The 13,771-nt window shown below is 28.2% G+C and overlaps 1 protein-coding gene across 1 annotated transcript; it reads left to right on the plus strand.

Annotated features, from left to right (window-relative positions):
* The first annotated feature begins 10,732 nt into the window (after positions 1–10,732).
* On the plus strand, positions 10,733–13,125 carry LOC125854584 (probable trehalose-phosphate phosphatase D). Its single transcript, XM_049534164.1, has 9 exons — positions 10,733–10,801; positions 10,899–11,039; positions 11,726–11,797; positions 11,928–12,023; positions 12,120–12,176; positions 12,326–12,427; positions 12,567–12,644; positions 12,751–12,891; positions 12,987–13,125. The coding sequence occupies exons 1-9, from the start codon at positions 10,733–10,735 to the stop codon at positions 13,110–13,112; spliced, it is 882 nt and encodes a 293-aa protein (XP_049390121.1). The 3' UTR covers positions 13,113–13,125.
* Positions 13,126–13,771: the final 646 nt, after the last annotated feature.

Below are 13,771 nucleotides of genomic sequence, written 5' to 3' on the forward strand. Positions count from 1 at the left end.
GGGGGTCATGGGGATTTTATTGATTTAATTTGTTTTTAAAAAATTATTTAGGCAAAAATACACGTGTCACTGAGTCATTGGTTACTTTATTTTTTTATTCAAAATTCATTATCTACAAATTATTTTTTGACAAATGTCGTCATTTAATTTGCCACTTTACACGTCATCGCGAGTGTAACCATATACCTCATATATTTTTGTTGATTGGCAAAAGAGTGTCAAAATGACACAGCGAGACCTTACATGAGGTGTCTAAAATGAACATCACCCACTTGAAATGCCTAAGTGAAATTTCGTGCCAAGTTTAAGGGGCCACCGATGGGTTAGCCCCATAAAATCTTAATATTCTCATGCATGTATGTATATCACAAAGAAAAATACATTATACATATTCATGTCATACATATAAACTTTTACCAATAATACACTATATATAAGTTGGATTGGATTGTATAAATCACTTGCATTCATCACATGACCTTGTCAATTATCATGATTTGATTATCTTTTAACTCCTTTTAAAATTGAAATCAATTATATAAATTAGTTAAGCCATCGGGGGGGGGGGTCAAGTGGAGTATTATTTACTTCGACAATACGGAGTTATATCACAACTTCAAATAACAAATACAATATAGTTTGTTTTTTTCATCTTAACGTTCCTCGACAACTTTTCTATCATCTCTCTGATATAAATACGATATTCGTTTACTTTATTTACATCTAGCACCATTTTAAAATTTTAATTTCAATATCTAAGCTTAAAGAGACATCCAAAAGTAGAAGAAAATTTTCAAATTACACATGACAAAGGAATTCCAATTGTTTGAAGAAGAAAAAATTAGATGATAATGGGTCCTAATTACTCAACTGGTTAATGAGGCATTGGGCCAAGGAGAACCCAGCTTTGCATTGGATTGCACATGACCTCCTGGATTGACTTCTTGTATGAACATGACCCATGGGCTCCCTCTTGGGCCTGTTTGACAAGTACACTTCTGATTTAGTTTCATAGTCTGCCCAGATTAACTTAGGCCCATTTTTTTTAGGACTTACTATGGGATTTTAAGTTCACAAATGACCTCTATGACGGTGGTCTTGAATTTTTAGCCCTGTTTAATATTATTTTAAAGAAAAAATACACTCTGCGTCAAAAAAATCACTAGGCATAACATCGTGATATTTCAAAACTGTGAACCTGCTCTTTTGATCACAAGTTCAGCCTTATAAGCAAAAGCTAAAACTTATGTCTTATCGGAATAAATGTTCTTCCCAACAAATTTTTTACTGTTAAGTAGGAGTGTACATGACCGGGTTGATTCAGGTTTTTTAAATATCAAATCAAACAATTTGTGTCGGATTTTAAATCTATAAACCAAACCAAATCAATAAAATTCGGGTTTTTCAACCTCGGGTCTTTTTTGGACTTTCGGATTTTTTCGAGTTTTTTCCGGTAAAGTATTCATACAAACATATAATTTACTTGTACTTCAAATATTTCTTTAGTCCTACCAAAATCAACAATCTAAGGTGTTTCTTAAGAAAATAACACAAAATATGATATGAGCAATGACACTAAAATATCCAACAAAAAAATAATAATAATAATGAAATCGCGTAAAACAAATATTGCAAATTAACAAGTCATAATGAAAATGACCATAATTTAAAAGTACTAAATTGTAATGACCCGAACCCAAAAAGATCATTTTGATAATTTTGAATGGTCATTTAACTATAGTTAATTAATTTGCGGATAATTTATTTATTTTTAATAATAATGGGCCAAGTTTGAAATATTAAAATAGGTTATTAGGAATTATTAATTTTAATATATATAATTAATTTAGAAAAGAAAATAAGAGAAGAAAGAAATTAAGAAGTTCATGCGGAGAACACGAACAGAGAGAACGGTGCCACGTTCAAGTAAGTAAACTTTATTTTTGTAATGGAGTTCAACTCTACCCTTACAATCATTAGTTTCCAATTATTGATTATAGTATTAAATTCAATTGTCATACGAAATTAATTAGAGTAGGTATTGATTTCCTTCATTGATCAACAATTGTTATGATTCATGGAGTTTTGGAGCGTAGTGGATGCAATAAATATTTATTATCATTATATTAGTATAATAGTTATAAGGAATTGAAGGTTGGTAGTTGTGAAGGCATATGATGTTGTTGTATCGTTCTTGGCGGCTTTGAAATTTAGGGGACAAGAAACATTGCTAACATTATTATTATTATTATTATTATTATTATATTCTTTTTGTTTGTTATCAATTTTTTTTTGGGAATTAAGGGAATTGAATTGTTAGGAGTATATATATAATTATTTTCAATACATGCTACGCTACAGTTTCAAGTTAGTTTAGGTCACAAATTTTTTTGAGGAATTACTATATGTTTTTCGTGGTTATGGGTTAAGCATAAGAGGTAAATTGGGGGTTGGAATATAATATAATTGTCTTTTAAGACAAAATGGTGTTGGAATTATTATTTTTTGTATAAAATTAAGTATTGAGTATTTTGTATTACATGAATACCGTTAGAATTGTGATATTGGAGAAGTTGAAGCTTAACCCTAGGCTTGAAACTTAGAACCTATACTAATATGGGTGTTGTTAGTTTCGAAATCTTATTATGTTCATGTACTTGAATAGATTACATTAATTTGGAAGCTCAACGAAAAAGGAAGGCTCAAGTCCCGGAGAGAATTGTTGATTAATTGAGGCAAGTGGATTTCTAAACCCTTGTTAAGTGTATGAAATTCGTGTATTTCCTTGTAATATGTGTTTGGGGGTAATGAGACCTGGTGATGGGTTGACTTGTCCACATTGATTGATTCTAATGATGAAAAAAGGGTAATAAAAGGCGATGTGATTAATTGACTTGATTTATTATGGGTGATTGTGTTCTTTATTGAACCCGTATACTTGTGACAGGTGAGGTGATTACATATCATATTTATATTTGATTGAGATGCATCGTCACTTTTATTGAAATCATATTGTGCACATGCATTGATATGAAATTTAGTATAAGTTGGGGACGTGGAGATCGTCCGTGCTAGGGATGGTGAGATGTTAAGATTATAATTTGGGCATGTGGATATCGTCCGTGCGAAATTTGTTTGATTTATGATAGTGCGTTGAGATCATCCGCACAGACACGTGGAGATCGTCCGTGTCGGTATATGGACTTCATGAGTCCCTCATGGGTCATGAACTCTCGATGTATTTCCGAGGAGTATCATGTATATACAGTTGAGAGAGTACTTGGTATTCTGGGGCATATCATTTCATGGTGTCATAGTGCATTGCAACCCATGACATCCTTCATTCTTGATGATTATGTGTTTTATTGGTGGTTGGAAAGTACTTGATATTTGATTATCTCTATTTGATGAACTTGATCTTGTGTGTTGCTGATATTGTGAGTGCCTTTTTGTGAAAGTTGTGATTGATGAATATTGAGTTTGTTGTTGAGGATAGGTAATTTGTTAAAGTGATTGTTGTTGAGTTGGGTGCTATGTAACTGTGAACTGTTGGGTTGGGCTGGTTTATGCAGGTTGTAGTTGTAGAGGTTCGGTTGGTGTGTAAGGAGTACCCGTATTTTATTCTCTTAGCTTGTGTTTAGAAGTTTACTTGGTGAGTACCGTGTGGTTTGGTACTCACCCCTTGCTTCTACATATTTTGTAGGTTAGTAGCCCGAACCTTTGTGATATTTTCTCTTCTCCTTGTCTGAGGCTTTTTATGGAGATTTATAAGGTAGTTGCTTGTCATTTCAGCAGACCTTCTTACTCTTATTTATGGTCTTGTCCTATTCTAGGAACAATGTCATTTGAGAGTGTTTTTCTTTTGAATCAATTGTAATACTTTAGAGGCTTGTACGCGTGACAACCAGATTTTTGGGGTATTTTTGAGTTTATTATAAAATTTTCGCATTTTATTGTAATGGTTGAGTTTAGCCTGACTTGTCTTGGTGGGATAAGACGAGTGTCATCACGTCCATTTTTGGGTCGTGACATAAATCATGCTAAAATAAGTTTAATAAATATTAGTTACATGACTAAATATTAAAGGAAATTAAAATTAGATTATGTATTTGAATTGTCTAAACCAATATAAAACCAAAGAACAAATATTCAATATTATTGTAATTCTTAGGGTTGAATTGATTTTCTTTTTGCATTAGTATTAATTTGATTTTTGATTTAAGCTTTATTATAGTTACCAACATCTGTGGACTATAATCTTTATTTAACCATTCAGAATTCTAATTTTCAAACTTGAAACAATATATTAAAAGATAAAAACTATGAAAAAGTATAAGAAATATTTAAAAATTATATCAAAGTAAATATTTTTATGTATAAAATACAATTTTAAAATTATATATGTAATGTCTGGTTGGTTTGGTCTCGGGTTAGTTTTTTTTAGTTAAAACCAAACTAACCCAAATATAGTCGGATTTTTTTTTCAATACCAAATCAAGTCAAACCAACCACTAGTCGGATTTTTTTCTTGGTTTGACTTAATTTGCGGTTTAGTTCAATTTTCGGTTATATTTTGTACACCCCTACCATTAAGATTGTGTCTTAAAGATTTTATTAATTGGGCGCGAAAAATTAAGATTGGATACTTTTGGGGACACCATGCTTCATATCCTTCTTTTTTCTGACGTGCACATAATCTATAGAGTTACAATTACTTTCACATATTCAAATGGAGGGATAAGTAATTACCAATTTTTGATTTTAAGTGTTGGATATAAATTGTCTTTGATTAGATTAAGAAATATTTATCTTTTAAAGGGATTTTTTATGCGAAATTAAATTAGTCGGGTTTCAAATAAGATATCGCATTGATCGAATAGGAAACAAAAGTAAAACAAATTGTCTACAACATCAAATTTTGGTTGTACTTCTCTTCTTCCTTTCTTATGCACCGCACTATATACATATTAATTTACATATTTAAAAATAGATTACACATGTGATCATAAAGACCATCATGAATTAAATATATGGACACCGATAATTTGAATTGCATTTATTGATCACTGAGTTGTTTGATAAGATGTTATAATATTGATACGATCGATTGGACATTTTCACCATGGTTGCAACTTGCAACTAAATAAAATTAAGTTTAATTTTTATATACTAATAATGCAATTTATTACATATTATTTTTAGATGAGTGAAGTATTGTTAAATAAGTAGTTTCAACATTCCAATAGCGTTTTCAGGTTGCCAAGGTTTCTTTTATTAATTATTATTATTATTTTGCTTCATTGTAATTTAGGTCATTAATAAGTAATTGAGTATTGTCAGTATTCTATGTGGGAGAGGAAGCAATCTAACCTCCTCCTAATCTCATCTTGTTTGTTTTAGTAATATTATTTAGTTATCGTGTAGTTTCTTATTATATTCTTCAATATTTATTATCATTTGTTGTCACATTTATTTGGTATCTTGCTACATTACTGACTCTTTTATACAACCATGTGTCGGGTGCTATCTTTACGAGAAATTAGACATTTTGTAACAACTATAATCGTCATAAAAGACTGCAAAGTCACCCTTTTAATTTTTATTTCGAAAATAATCTTTGTATTCTACAAAGACAAAAAAAATTTGTCTATATTCAATCTACGCCTTATTTGTGAAACTATATTATGCTTGTTTGTTTCTTTAATTGTATGATGGATTCCACTATTTAGACACGTCGCTTTATCGATGACCTACCTAACTTTTTAGATCATAAAATAGTTAATAAAACAAAATGAAACTGAAAAGTTACTACCTTTATTGGAAAAAATTAACAGAAAACAAAAAAAAAAAGTTACTATCCTTTTTCCACATGATTCACTAGTGTGTCCAATGGGATAATGCCACGTTTAGCCGCAAAATGCCCCTCAACTTTTATTTTACAATCATGAATTTTAATTAAAAAGACAATTAAGACTTTGTTATTAATGTATACACATCGAATTTGCACTATATTTAGCAACTATACAATTATAAAATGAATTATATTGCGTCTTTGTATCTCACTTGCTGAATTGCAAAGATTAAAATCTAAAAATAAACACCAAAAAAATTAAATCTGCTACATTAAGCTTTTGTTATGCGCAACTGAAAAAATAAGTCAAATCATAAAGGTTTATTGTACGTATGTAGTCTTATCCTACATTTCTACAAAGAGTTTGTTTCCACGGCTCGAATCCATGACAACCTCCTGATCACATGATAATAAATATGCTTATATTGTGTCATTGCATCTCACTTGGTGATTACAAAGATTAAAATCTAAAAAAAAAGTCGCTCTCGTTATACGCAACGTCTGAAAAATAGCCCAAACAAAAAATTTATTGTATATACGTAGTCTTGTCTTACATTTCTGCAAAAGAATTATTTTCACGTCTCGAATTAGTGACAGACTGACAGCCACCTGATCACGTAGTAGTAACTTTACTAATTACGCCAAGACTTCCATTCAAAGATTAAAATCTAATAATTAAGAAAATAATTATCATTCTTTGATTAAAAAATACTGCATTTATAAATAAAATTTTAGAATCCAGACAAATGTTACATTAGTAAAAAGATACTCCCTCTGTCCCTAATTACTTGTACACTTTTGAATTGACACACCTATTAATAAAACAATTAATGACATAGTGAGTTTACCATTTTACCCCTATTAATTATGAAGTGGATAAAATGTTCTATATTTTTCAAAGTAATTAGTCATTTAATTGAGGGTATAATAGGTAAAAAAAAATTGTTCTTTCTGGATTTGTCAAATGAACAAGTAACTAGGGACAATTATAAAAAGAAAAGTGGAGAAGTAATTAGGGACGGAGAAGTAGTACACTGTACTACTCAGTTTCTAGCCAATAAAATCTATTTAATTGCAAAGATATGGACCTTAACAAAGAGACATTAATTACAATATTTAATTACAAAGACACGTGAAATGTCATTAACCTTAATCAAAAACTTTAAAGTGTTGGTAATTTTTTCGACGTGGATGCATTTGAAGCCAACATAAACACTTTATTAGTTGTTAAATTAGAATTGGTGGAATTTTTCGTTGTATATATGGTTGAACACATTAAAAATTTAACTAATATTTGCAAAAGTTAAAACAATTCTCTTGTTTTTGACAAATCTTACTTTAGATTGTCATTATATAATACTAAATTAAGATTAAAAAAAGTAACTACGTGTCAAAAAATCAAGCTAACGAGTGTTAATTAAACTATTTGATTATGAGATTAATATATAAAATTTACAAAGTACAAAGTACAAACTACAAGTGCTACTTCAACTATCATTGGCCCCAATTATTTTTCAGAAGCGCATTATAATACTATAGTTAGTGGGCTTAATTAATTATGATATTAATATAAAGTACATATTCTCCTCAAGTATACTTTATATATTGTGTATAAATTAAAAGTAACAAAGGTGTATCTTTAATTATATCTATCATTAAGATCTAAAAACTTAATTAACAATACATAATTAAATAGATGGAAACTAATAAGACGGAGAGAGCTAGGCACCATGCAAAAAGTTGATGAATGCATGGTTGTGTGACTTGTGTCCTATTTTTCACAAACATCTCTATTTCATCGAGCTTACATTTGAATTCATATATATAGCGTTATGTTTTTTTATACGACTTAAAACTTATAATCTAAAAAGATATTTTGCTACATTAGGAGAGTAATATATATTTGATCCAATTTCATCCGGTACTGGACAAAATGGTACCGGAAGGAATTCAAATTCGAATTCAGAAACGAATTTAGAATTTAAAATTTACGTGTTCTTTCAATTAATGGCTTCAATTTATCAATGACTAGGTTTACACTTTAAATATTTATATATATGTTTAGTGATTAAGGTAATATTATTAGGTTCACATAAACCTATAAACGATATTTTACTTCAAAGTTGTCTTTGCCATGCGAGGCATTATTTTATTATATACAGAGGTGAAAGTTAATGGAAGTGAACAAATTGAAGTGTATCTTCCTAATTGATTTAGCTAACTAGCGTTTGATCAAATTTTGAAAATTTATAGTCAAATATTTGTTTGATCATAAAACTTGATTAAAATTTTAAAATCTGATCATCAAATATTTTTAAGTTCTCAGAAACTAGCTCATACGACTTTTGAGTTTTGGGGACTAGCATTTAAAAACTTCAAAAAAAATTCCAAATAAATATATGTCAAACATAACTTCAAAAACTCAATATTTTTATGATAAATATTACTCAATAACTGAGTATAAATGATAATAAATATGTTGCGACAAGTTAAATTATGTTGATAATGTAAAATATTTTTATATCTTGCTTATGTAACTTAAATTCTAAGGATAGCAATGGAGTTTTGAACATATAAACTCAACTCAGGGGCGGCTCTATGCTTTAGAAAATAAGGCCTTTGCCTAATTTGGGGGCCCCAAATTATTGTCAAGAATAAATTATATGTTCAAATTTTTATAGAAAAATTAATTATTTATGATAAAAAAGTATAATTTTTTTTACAAAAATTATTTTATCCACTTTAACATCTTTTGTACTTTGTTAAAAATAAAAATTAATAGTGAAAAGTGTTGAACAAAGTGAATTACAAATTCTTTTTTATTTCTTTTTAAATTTTAATCTCAAGCATTACTATAAGCATATTAAAATGAGGTATATCAAGTCATCAACTTCTTGAGTCAAATTCTATGGTTCTAACTCTTATTTTTGTTTAATATTTATCAACTTATTACTTATAGCATTATGTTAACAATACATATAAATTGTCTCACTTAAAGCATGTTTTTCAATGTTGAGTTGATAAAATCATACCTAAAACTAGTAACTGAAAAAACAATATTAAGTACTAGTAATTTTCATCTAAATAGTGTAATTTTTTTTTTTTTTTAATAAATACATATATGAAGTATATTTATATTTTAGGCCGCGAATTAAAATTTTGCTTTAGGCCCCCAATTACGTTGAGCCGCCCTTGACTCAACTACACTTAGATCTCAAGACCTAGTTCTTAATCATTGGAAATTTTTATGCAACTAATTAATTATTAGACCATATTAATTTTGTCTAATATTAACTAATTAAGGTATAAGTTTCATAAAGGTAAGTAAGAGAATATGATGAAGAAATCATTAATATTAGAAAGTTGATTGAACTCATGTTTTTCCATTGTTAACATGTGACGAAGTCTTCACAAATTACTTCTCCATGAAGAAAGAGTCAAAAGGAAATTAAAACCACTAATTAATTACCAAATATAATGTAAATGCTAGTAATATTTTCAGAATATATTGTTATGGCAAGCATTGATATAATTAATCAATTCACAAATCTTTGACTCGATTTGCTAAATAGTTAGTCAATAATAATTATGCAATAGCAAAAATATTTACGTTATAATTAAGGATCGTTGTTGCTCACATTTAGTATAGTTTGCCTTATGATTGTGTAATTAAACAAAAAAAACAACATAAATATGTGTAATCCCACGCTATAATTAAAGAGTTTGAATCTAGACTTATTTTGACTACAAAAGTTTTTTCTTTATTCACTTTGTCATGTTTTGTTTTACTGGAGTCAACTTGACTAATTTTTAGAGACAAATTTAAGTAGATTAATTCAATATTTTTCATTTTAAATTTAGATGTTTGAGAACTATATAAAAAATACTTTAAGTTGCAATTTTTCTCATATTAATATAATGCAAAAAATATATATTAAAATATTAGTCAAAGTTCACACAGTTTGACTCTCAAAAAATAAAACATGACACATAAAATAAAACGAGTGAGTATAATAAGGACAAAACCAAAATAACTTGTGTAATACCACTTTATAATTAAAGATTTGAATCTAGACTCGTTTTGACCATGCTCTATTGACTTTTATTTGTCATATTTCACTTTACGAAAGTCAAATTGACTGATCTTATGGAGCCAAATTGAATTAGGTTAATTCACAATTTTAAATTCATATATATGTTCAAAAAATATTATAAATTATAATTCCTCTTATATATTAATATAATAAACAATACATTTTACATAAATTATTGGTCAAAGTCCTACATACCGTTTGACTTTCGAAAAAAAAATATTGCAAATAAAATTAATTGATGAAGTAATAAAGACAAAAATAATATATATATATATAACCAATGTAATTCCACGCCATAATTAAAGATTATGAATCTACACTTGTTTTTGACTATAATATAGTAAGGAACTTACCTTCTTTTTTTTTCTCACTTTAATTCCTATAAATAGGCTCAAAATCTTCCTTTCATATACTCCCTCTTCTCCGACAGAAAAAAAAAATTTAACTGTGGCAAAAGAAATAATTTCATCTCCATAAGCATAAGGTATTTTTTTTCTTCATCTAAATTCATATGTAATTTCCATTAATTAACACAAGCCTTGGATATGTTTTGATTAAATCGAAATGGTACAATTGCATGCCACATATATGGATTTTGTTGATTTGGTTACTTTTCTTTTTGTGTAAGTGGTTTTTACAATCGTTGAGTGAAAACCTTAAAGATCGAGATCCAAAACTAAAAAAAAAAAAAAAAAAAGAGTCTAGCCCTTACAACAAGTACTTGTAGAATAATCAATACATATATATAAGTTGGTCTAAACATTTTTTTTTCGAGTTGATTGAAGTTATGGGATTGGCAAGACTCTCATCGATTGAAGATGGAAATGATTTCTCAATTGACTATGCTTCTTGGCTGGTAAGTGTTTTTAATAGTACTTTTTTTTTATTATAAGGTAAAGATGTGAATACTTTTTTGTTTAATTGAATTTGAATTTTGGAACAAATTAATTCAGGTGGAGCATCCTTGTGCATTAGAAAAATTTGAAGAAATGATGAAAATAGCAAAAGGGAAAAAAATAGTAATATTCTTGGATTATGATGGCACTTTGTCTGATATTGTGCCCAACCCTGAAGAAGCTTTCATGACTGACAAGGTACTTATTTAATTAAAATTCTTTCAATTTTAATAATTTACTTGTCTTATTTTTTTGTATTTAATTCTCTCATAAGTGTATTCACATTTCTTATTTAAAAAACAAACAAAAAAAAACCCTTACAACTAGCCAAGTCAAAAGGGATCATCCACTTTTTATAATAATTAAAGTAAATTCAGAATTTTCATAATCTCATATTAATTCTCCACTTTTTGACCATCTTTGTATAATTATAATAGGAAGGTTTTTAACTCTCACCTTAATTATATTCATTTCTAGTCAAACCAATACATTTTAAACTAGGTAAAAGAGGAAGTGTGCATTAGTTAATTAAAATGCATTATATGGAAAGAAAAAAAAAGAGAATGGATATATTTATAGTATTAGGTTTTCATTATTTTTAAATTTCAGAATAACGATAAAGTCTTTTCTATGTAACTTATAAATCATGTGTTTTGATCGTGGAAACACTTGTTATTAATGTTTATGTTAGGTTAAACTTTCTATATCACATTCATTGGGGTGGATCTTCCCTGAACCCCACGTAAAATCAAAATACTTTGTGCACAAGTTACCCTTATGATATTTGCTTGAGATTGATTTATATTAATACGTATATGATTAGTAAGGGTTTATATACCATTTTGTAATTATGGAATTAATTGAGAGTTTAATATAAATTGCAGATGAGAATGGTGCTAGGTGAAGTTGCTAATCGATTTCCTACAGCAATTATCAGTGGACGAAAACGAGAAAGGGTTTGTACATATTTTACTTACTTTAATTAATCATCCATAAAATTAATAATTTAATACGTCTAATTATAATTAGATGTGATTAATCCTACTTACTTTTTCTTTTTTTTTGTGTGTGTGTGTGTGATTTTAGGTACAAGATTTTGTACAATTGAAAAATGTTTATTATGCTGGAAGTCATGGGCTTGATATTGAAGCTCCCTTGGATTCAACAAATTCAAATGAAAAGGTTGGTTTTAAATTTTATGTAATGAAAATTGTAATTGATTATGTGAAACTTCAAGGTTGTTAATTCATTTTTGTTATCGTTGTTTGGGAATTTCAGGATAACAAAGTTGTTTTCTATCAACCTGCAATAGAGTTTTTGCCTGAAAAACAAAAGGTATAATACTTGTTCAAATATTTGACACTATTTTACATCCCCCAAAAGAAGGGAGCTACGTAAATTAAATTTAGAGATAAAAGTCTTTTGTCCTTTCTCGACGTGAAGTAATGGTTGCATTATTCCCTATTTATTGTTTCAATTATTAGATTCTTAATCTGTTGGGGGAGAGAACCAAAGGTATCAAAGGAGTCAATATTGAAGACAACAAATTCTGCATTTCTGTACACTACAGACATGTTCACACCAAGGTATAATTTTTTCCTCCATAAACCTATATTTGCATGTGATTTTTTTTTAATAAATATTAAATTCTGAACTCATAATTTCCGTATTAAAACTTTTACATGTTGAAACAAACCATTAACTATAAACTCTTAAATATTTCAGGACTTTGGTAGTGTTGAGAATATCATTTCTGCTGTCTTAAAAGAACACCCAAACTTTCGTGTATCAACAGGAATAAAGGTAAATCTTTTAAAAAATATTTATGTGACATTTCCTGTTTAATCAAACTTTATGTTAAATTAACAAGAATATACAAAAAATTTTATTTTTTATTTTATCAATATAGGTGTTTGAGATAGGACCAAATATTGTGTGGAACAAAGGTCATGCATTGGAATACTTCTTAGAAAATCTTGGATTTGGAAATTCTGATGATGTTCTCCCAATATACATTGGGGATGATCGAACTGATGAAGATGCTTTCAAGGTAAATTATATTTTCTATTTTGCATAAACGAAAAATCTTAACTTCTACGTGTTATTATTAAGAAAATAAAATTTACGTATTAAAATTTTTTGTAGGTATTGCTGAAAAGAGGACAAGGTTTTCCAATTGTTGTTACTGCTGCTCCAAAAGACACCAAGGCTTTGTACTCTTTACGTGAACCAAAGGAAGTTATGGAGTTTTTGTTAGGTCTAGTGGCTTAATTTGGAACAATAGAATCAAGTTTATTTAGATGTTTTTAATATATTATATAGTTTAGACTAAACTGTTTAGTGATAAAGAGGTCACAATTCAAACATATTACAATTGAATGCGATTTATTATAAATTGTATTTTTAATGCAATTTATAACTCATTATAAGTCGCGATGATAAGTTTAGATTTCCTATATATATATATATATATATGATTTATAAGATGCATTTTGTTGAATTCTATATCTATATATATTTCTATTATTGTCTCCTACCATTTTGGATTATGGGTGTGTTTGATGCGGAGGAAAATGACCTCCCTTTCAAAATTAAGGAAAACATTTTCTAAAACTTTTTTTTTTTCAAAACTATTTCATCCTTTATTTTATTTTTCTTATCCTACCCATACCTTGTACCTGACCCTCTCCATTAAAAAAAAAATAATTAACTTTTTTAAAATTTTAAATATATTTTTATCCCTACCACCAAACCAACACCCCCTCAAACAAAAAAAAAATAATTTTTTAATTATTTTTTTTTCAAATTCTAAGATTTTTTTTACCTCACCCAACCCTACTACCCCTACCTCTGCTCCTACCTCCCTCCCCCTCTCCAAAAAAAAATGCTTTTGAAAAATATTTCAAATTTTATTTTTTTTAATTTTTTAC

The sequence above is a fragment of the Solanum stenotomum genome, chromosome 2 (genome assembly GCF_019186545.1).
Source record: "Solanum stenotomum isolate F172 chromosome 2, ASM1918654v1, whole genome shotgun sequence".
Classification (NCBI taxonomy): domain Eukaryota; kingdom Viridiplantae; phylum Streptophyta; class Magnoliopsida; order Solanales; family Solanaceae; genus Solanum; species Solanum stenotomum.

Excerpts from the sequence above, each read along its gene's own strand:
- LOC125854584 (XM_049534164.1), top strand. The coding sequence starts at position 10,733 with ATGGGATTGGCAAGACTCTCATCGATTGAAGATGGAAATGATTTCTCA. Across the intron at positions 10,802-10,898 it reads TTGACTATGCTTCTTGGCTG|GTGGAGCATCCTTGTGCATT; the intron begins GTAAGTGTTTTT and ends AAATTAATTCAG. Across the intron at positions 11,798-11,927 it reads GTGGACGAAAACGAGAAAGG|GTACAAGATTTTGTACAATT; the intron begins GTTTGTACATAT and ends GTGTGATTTTAG.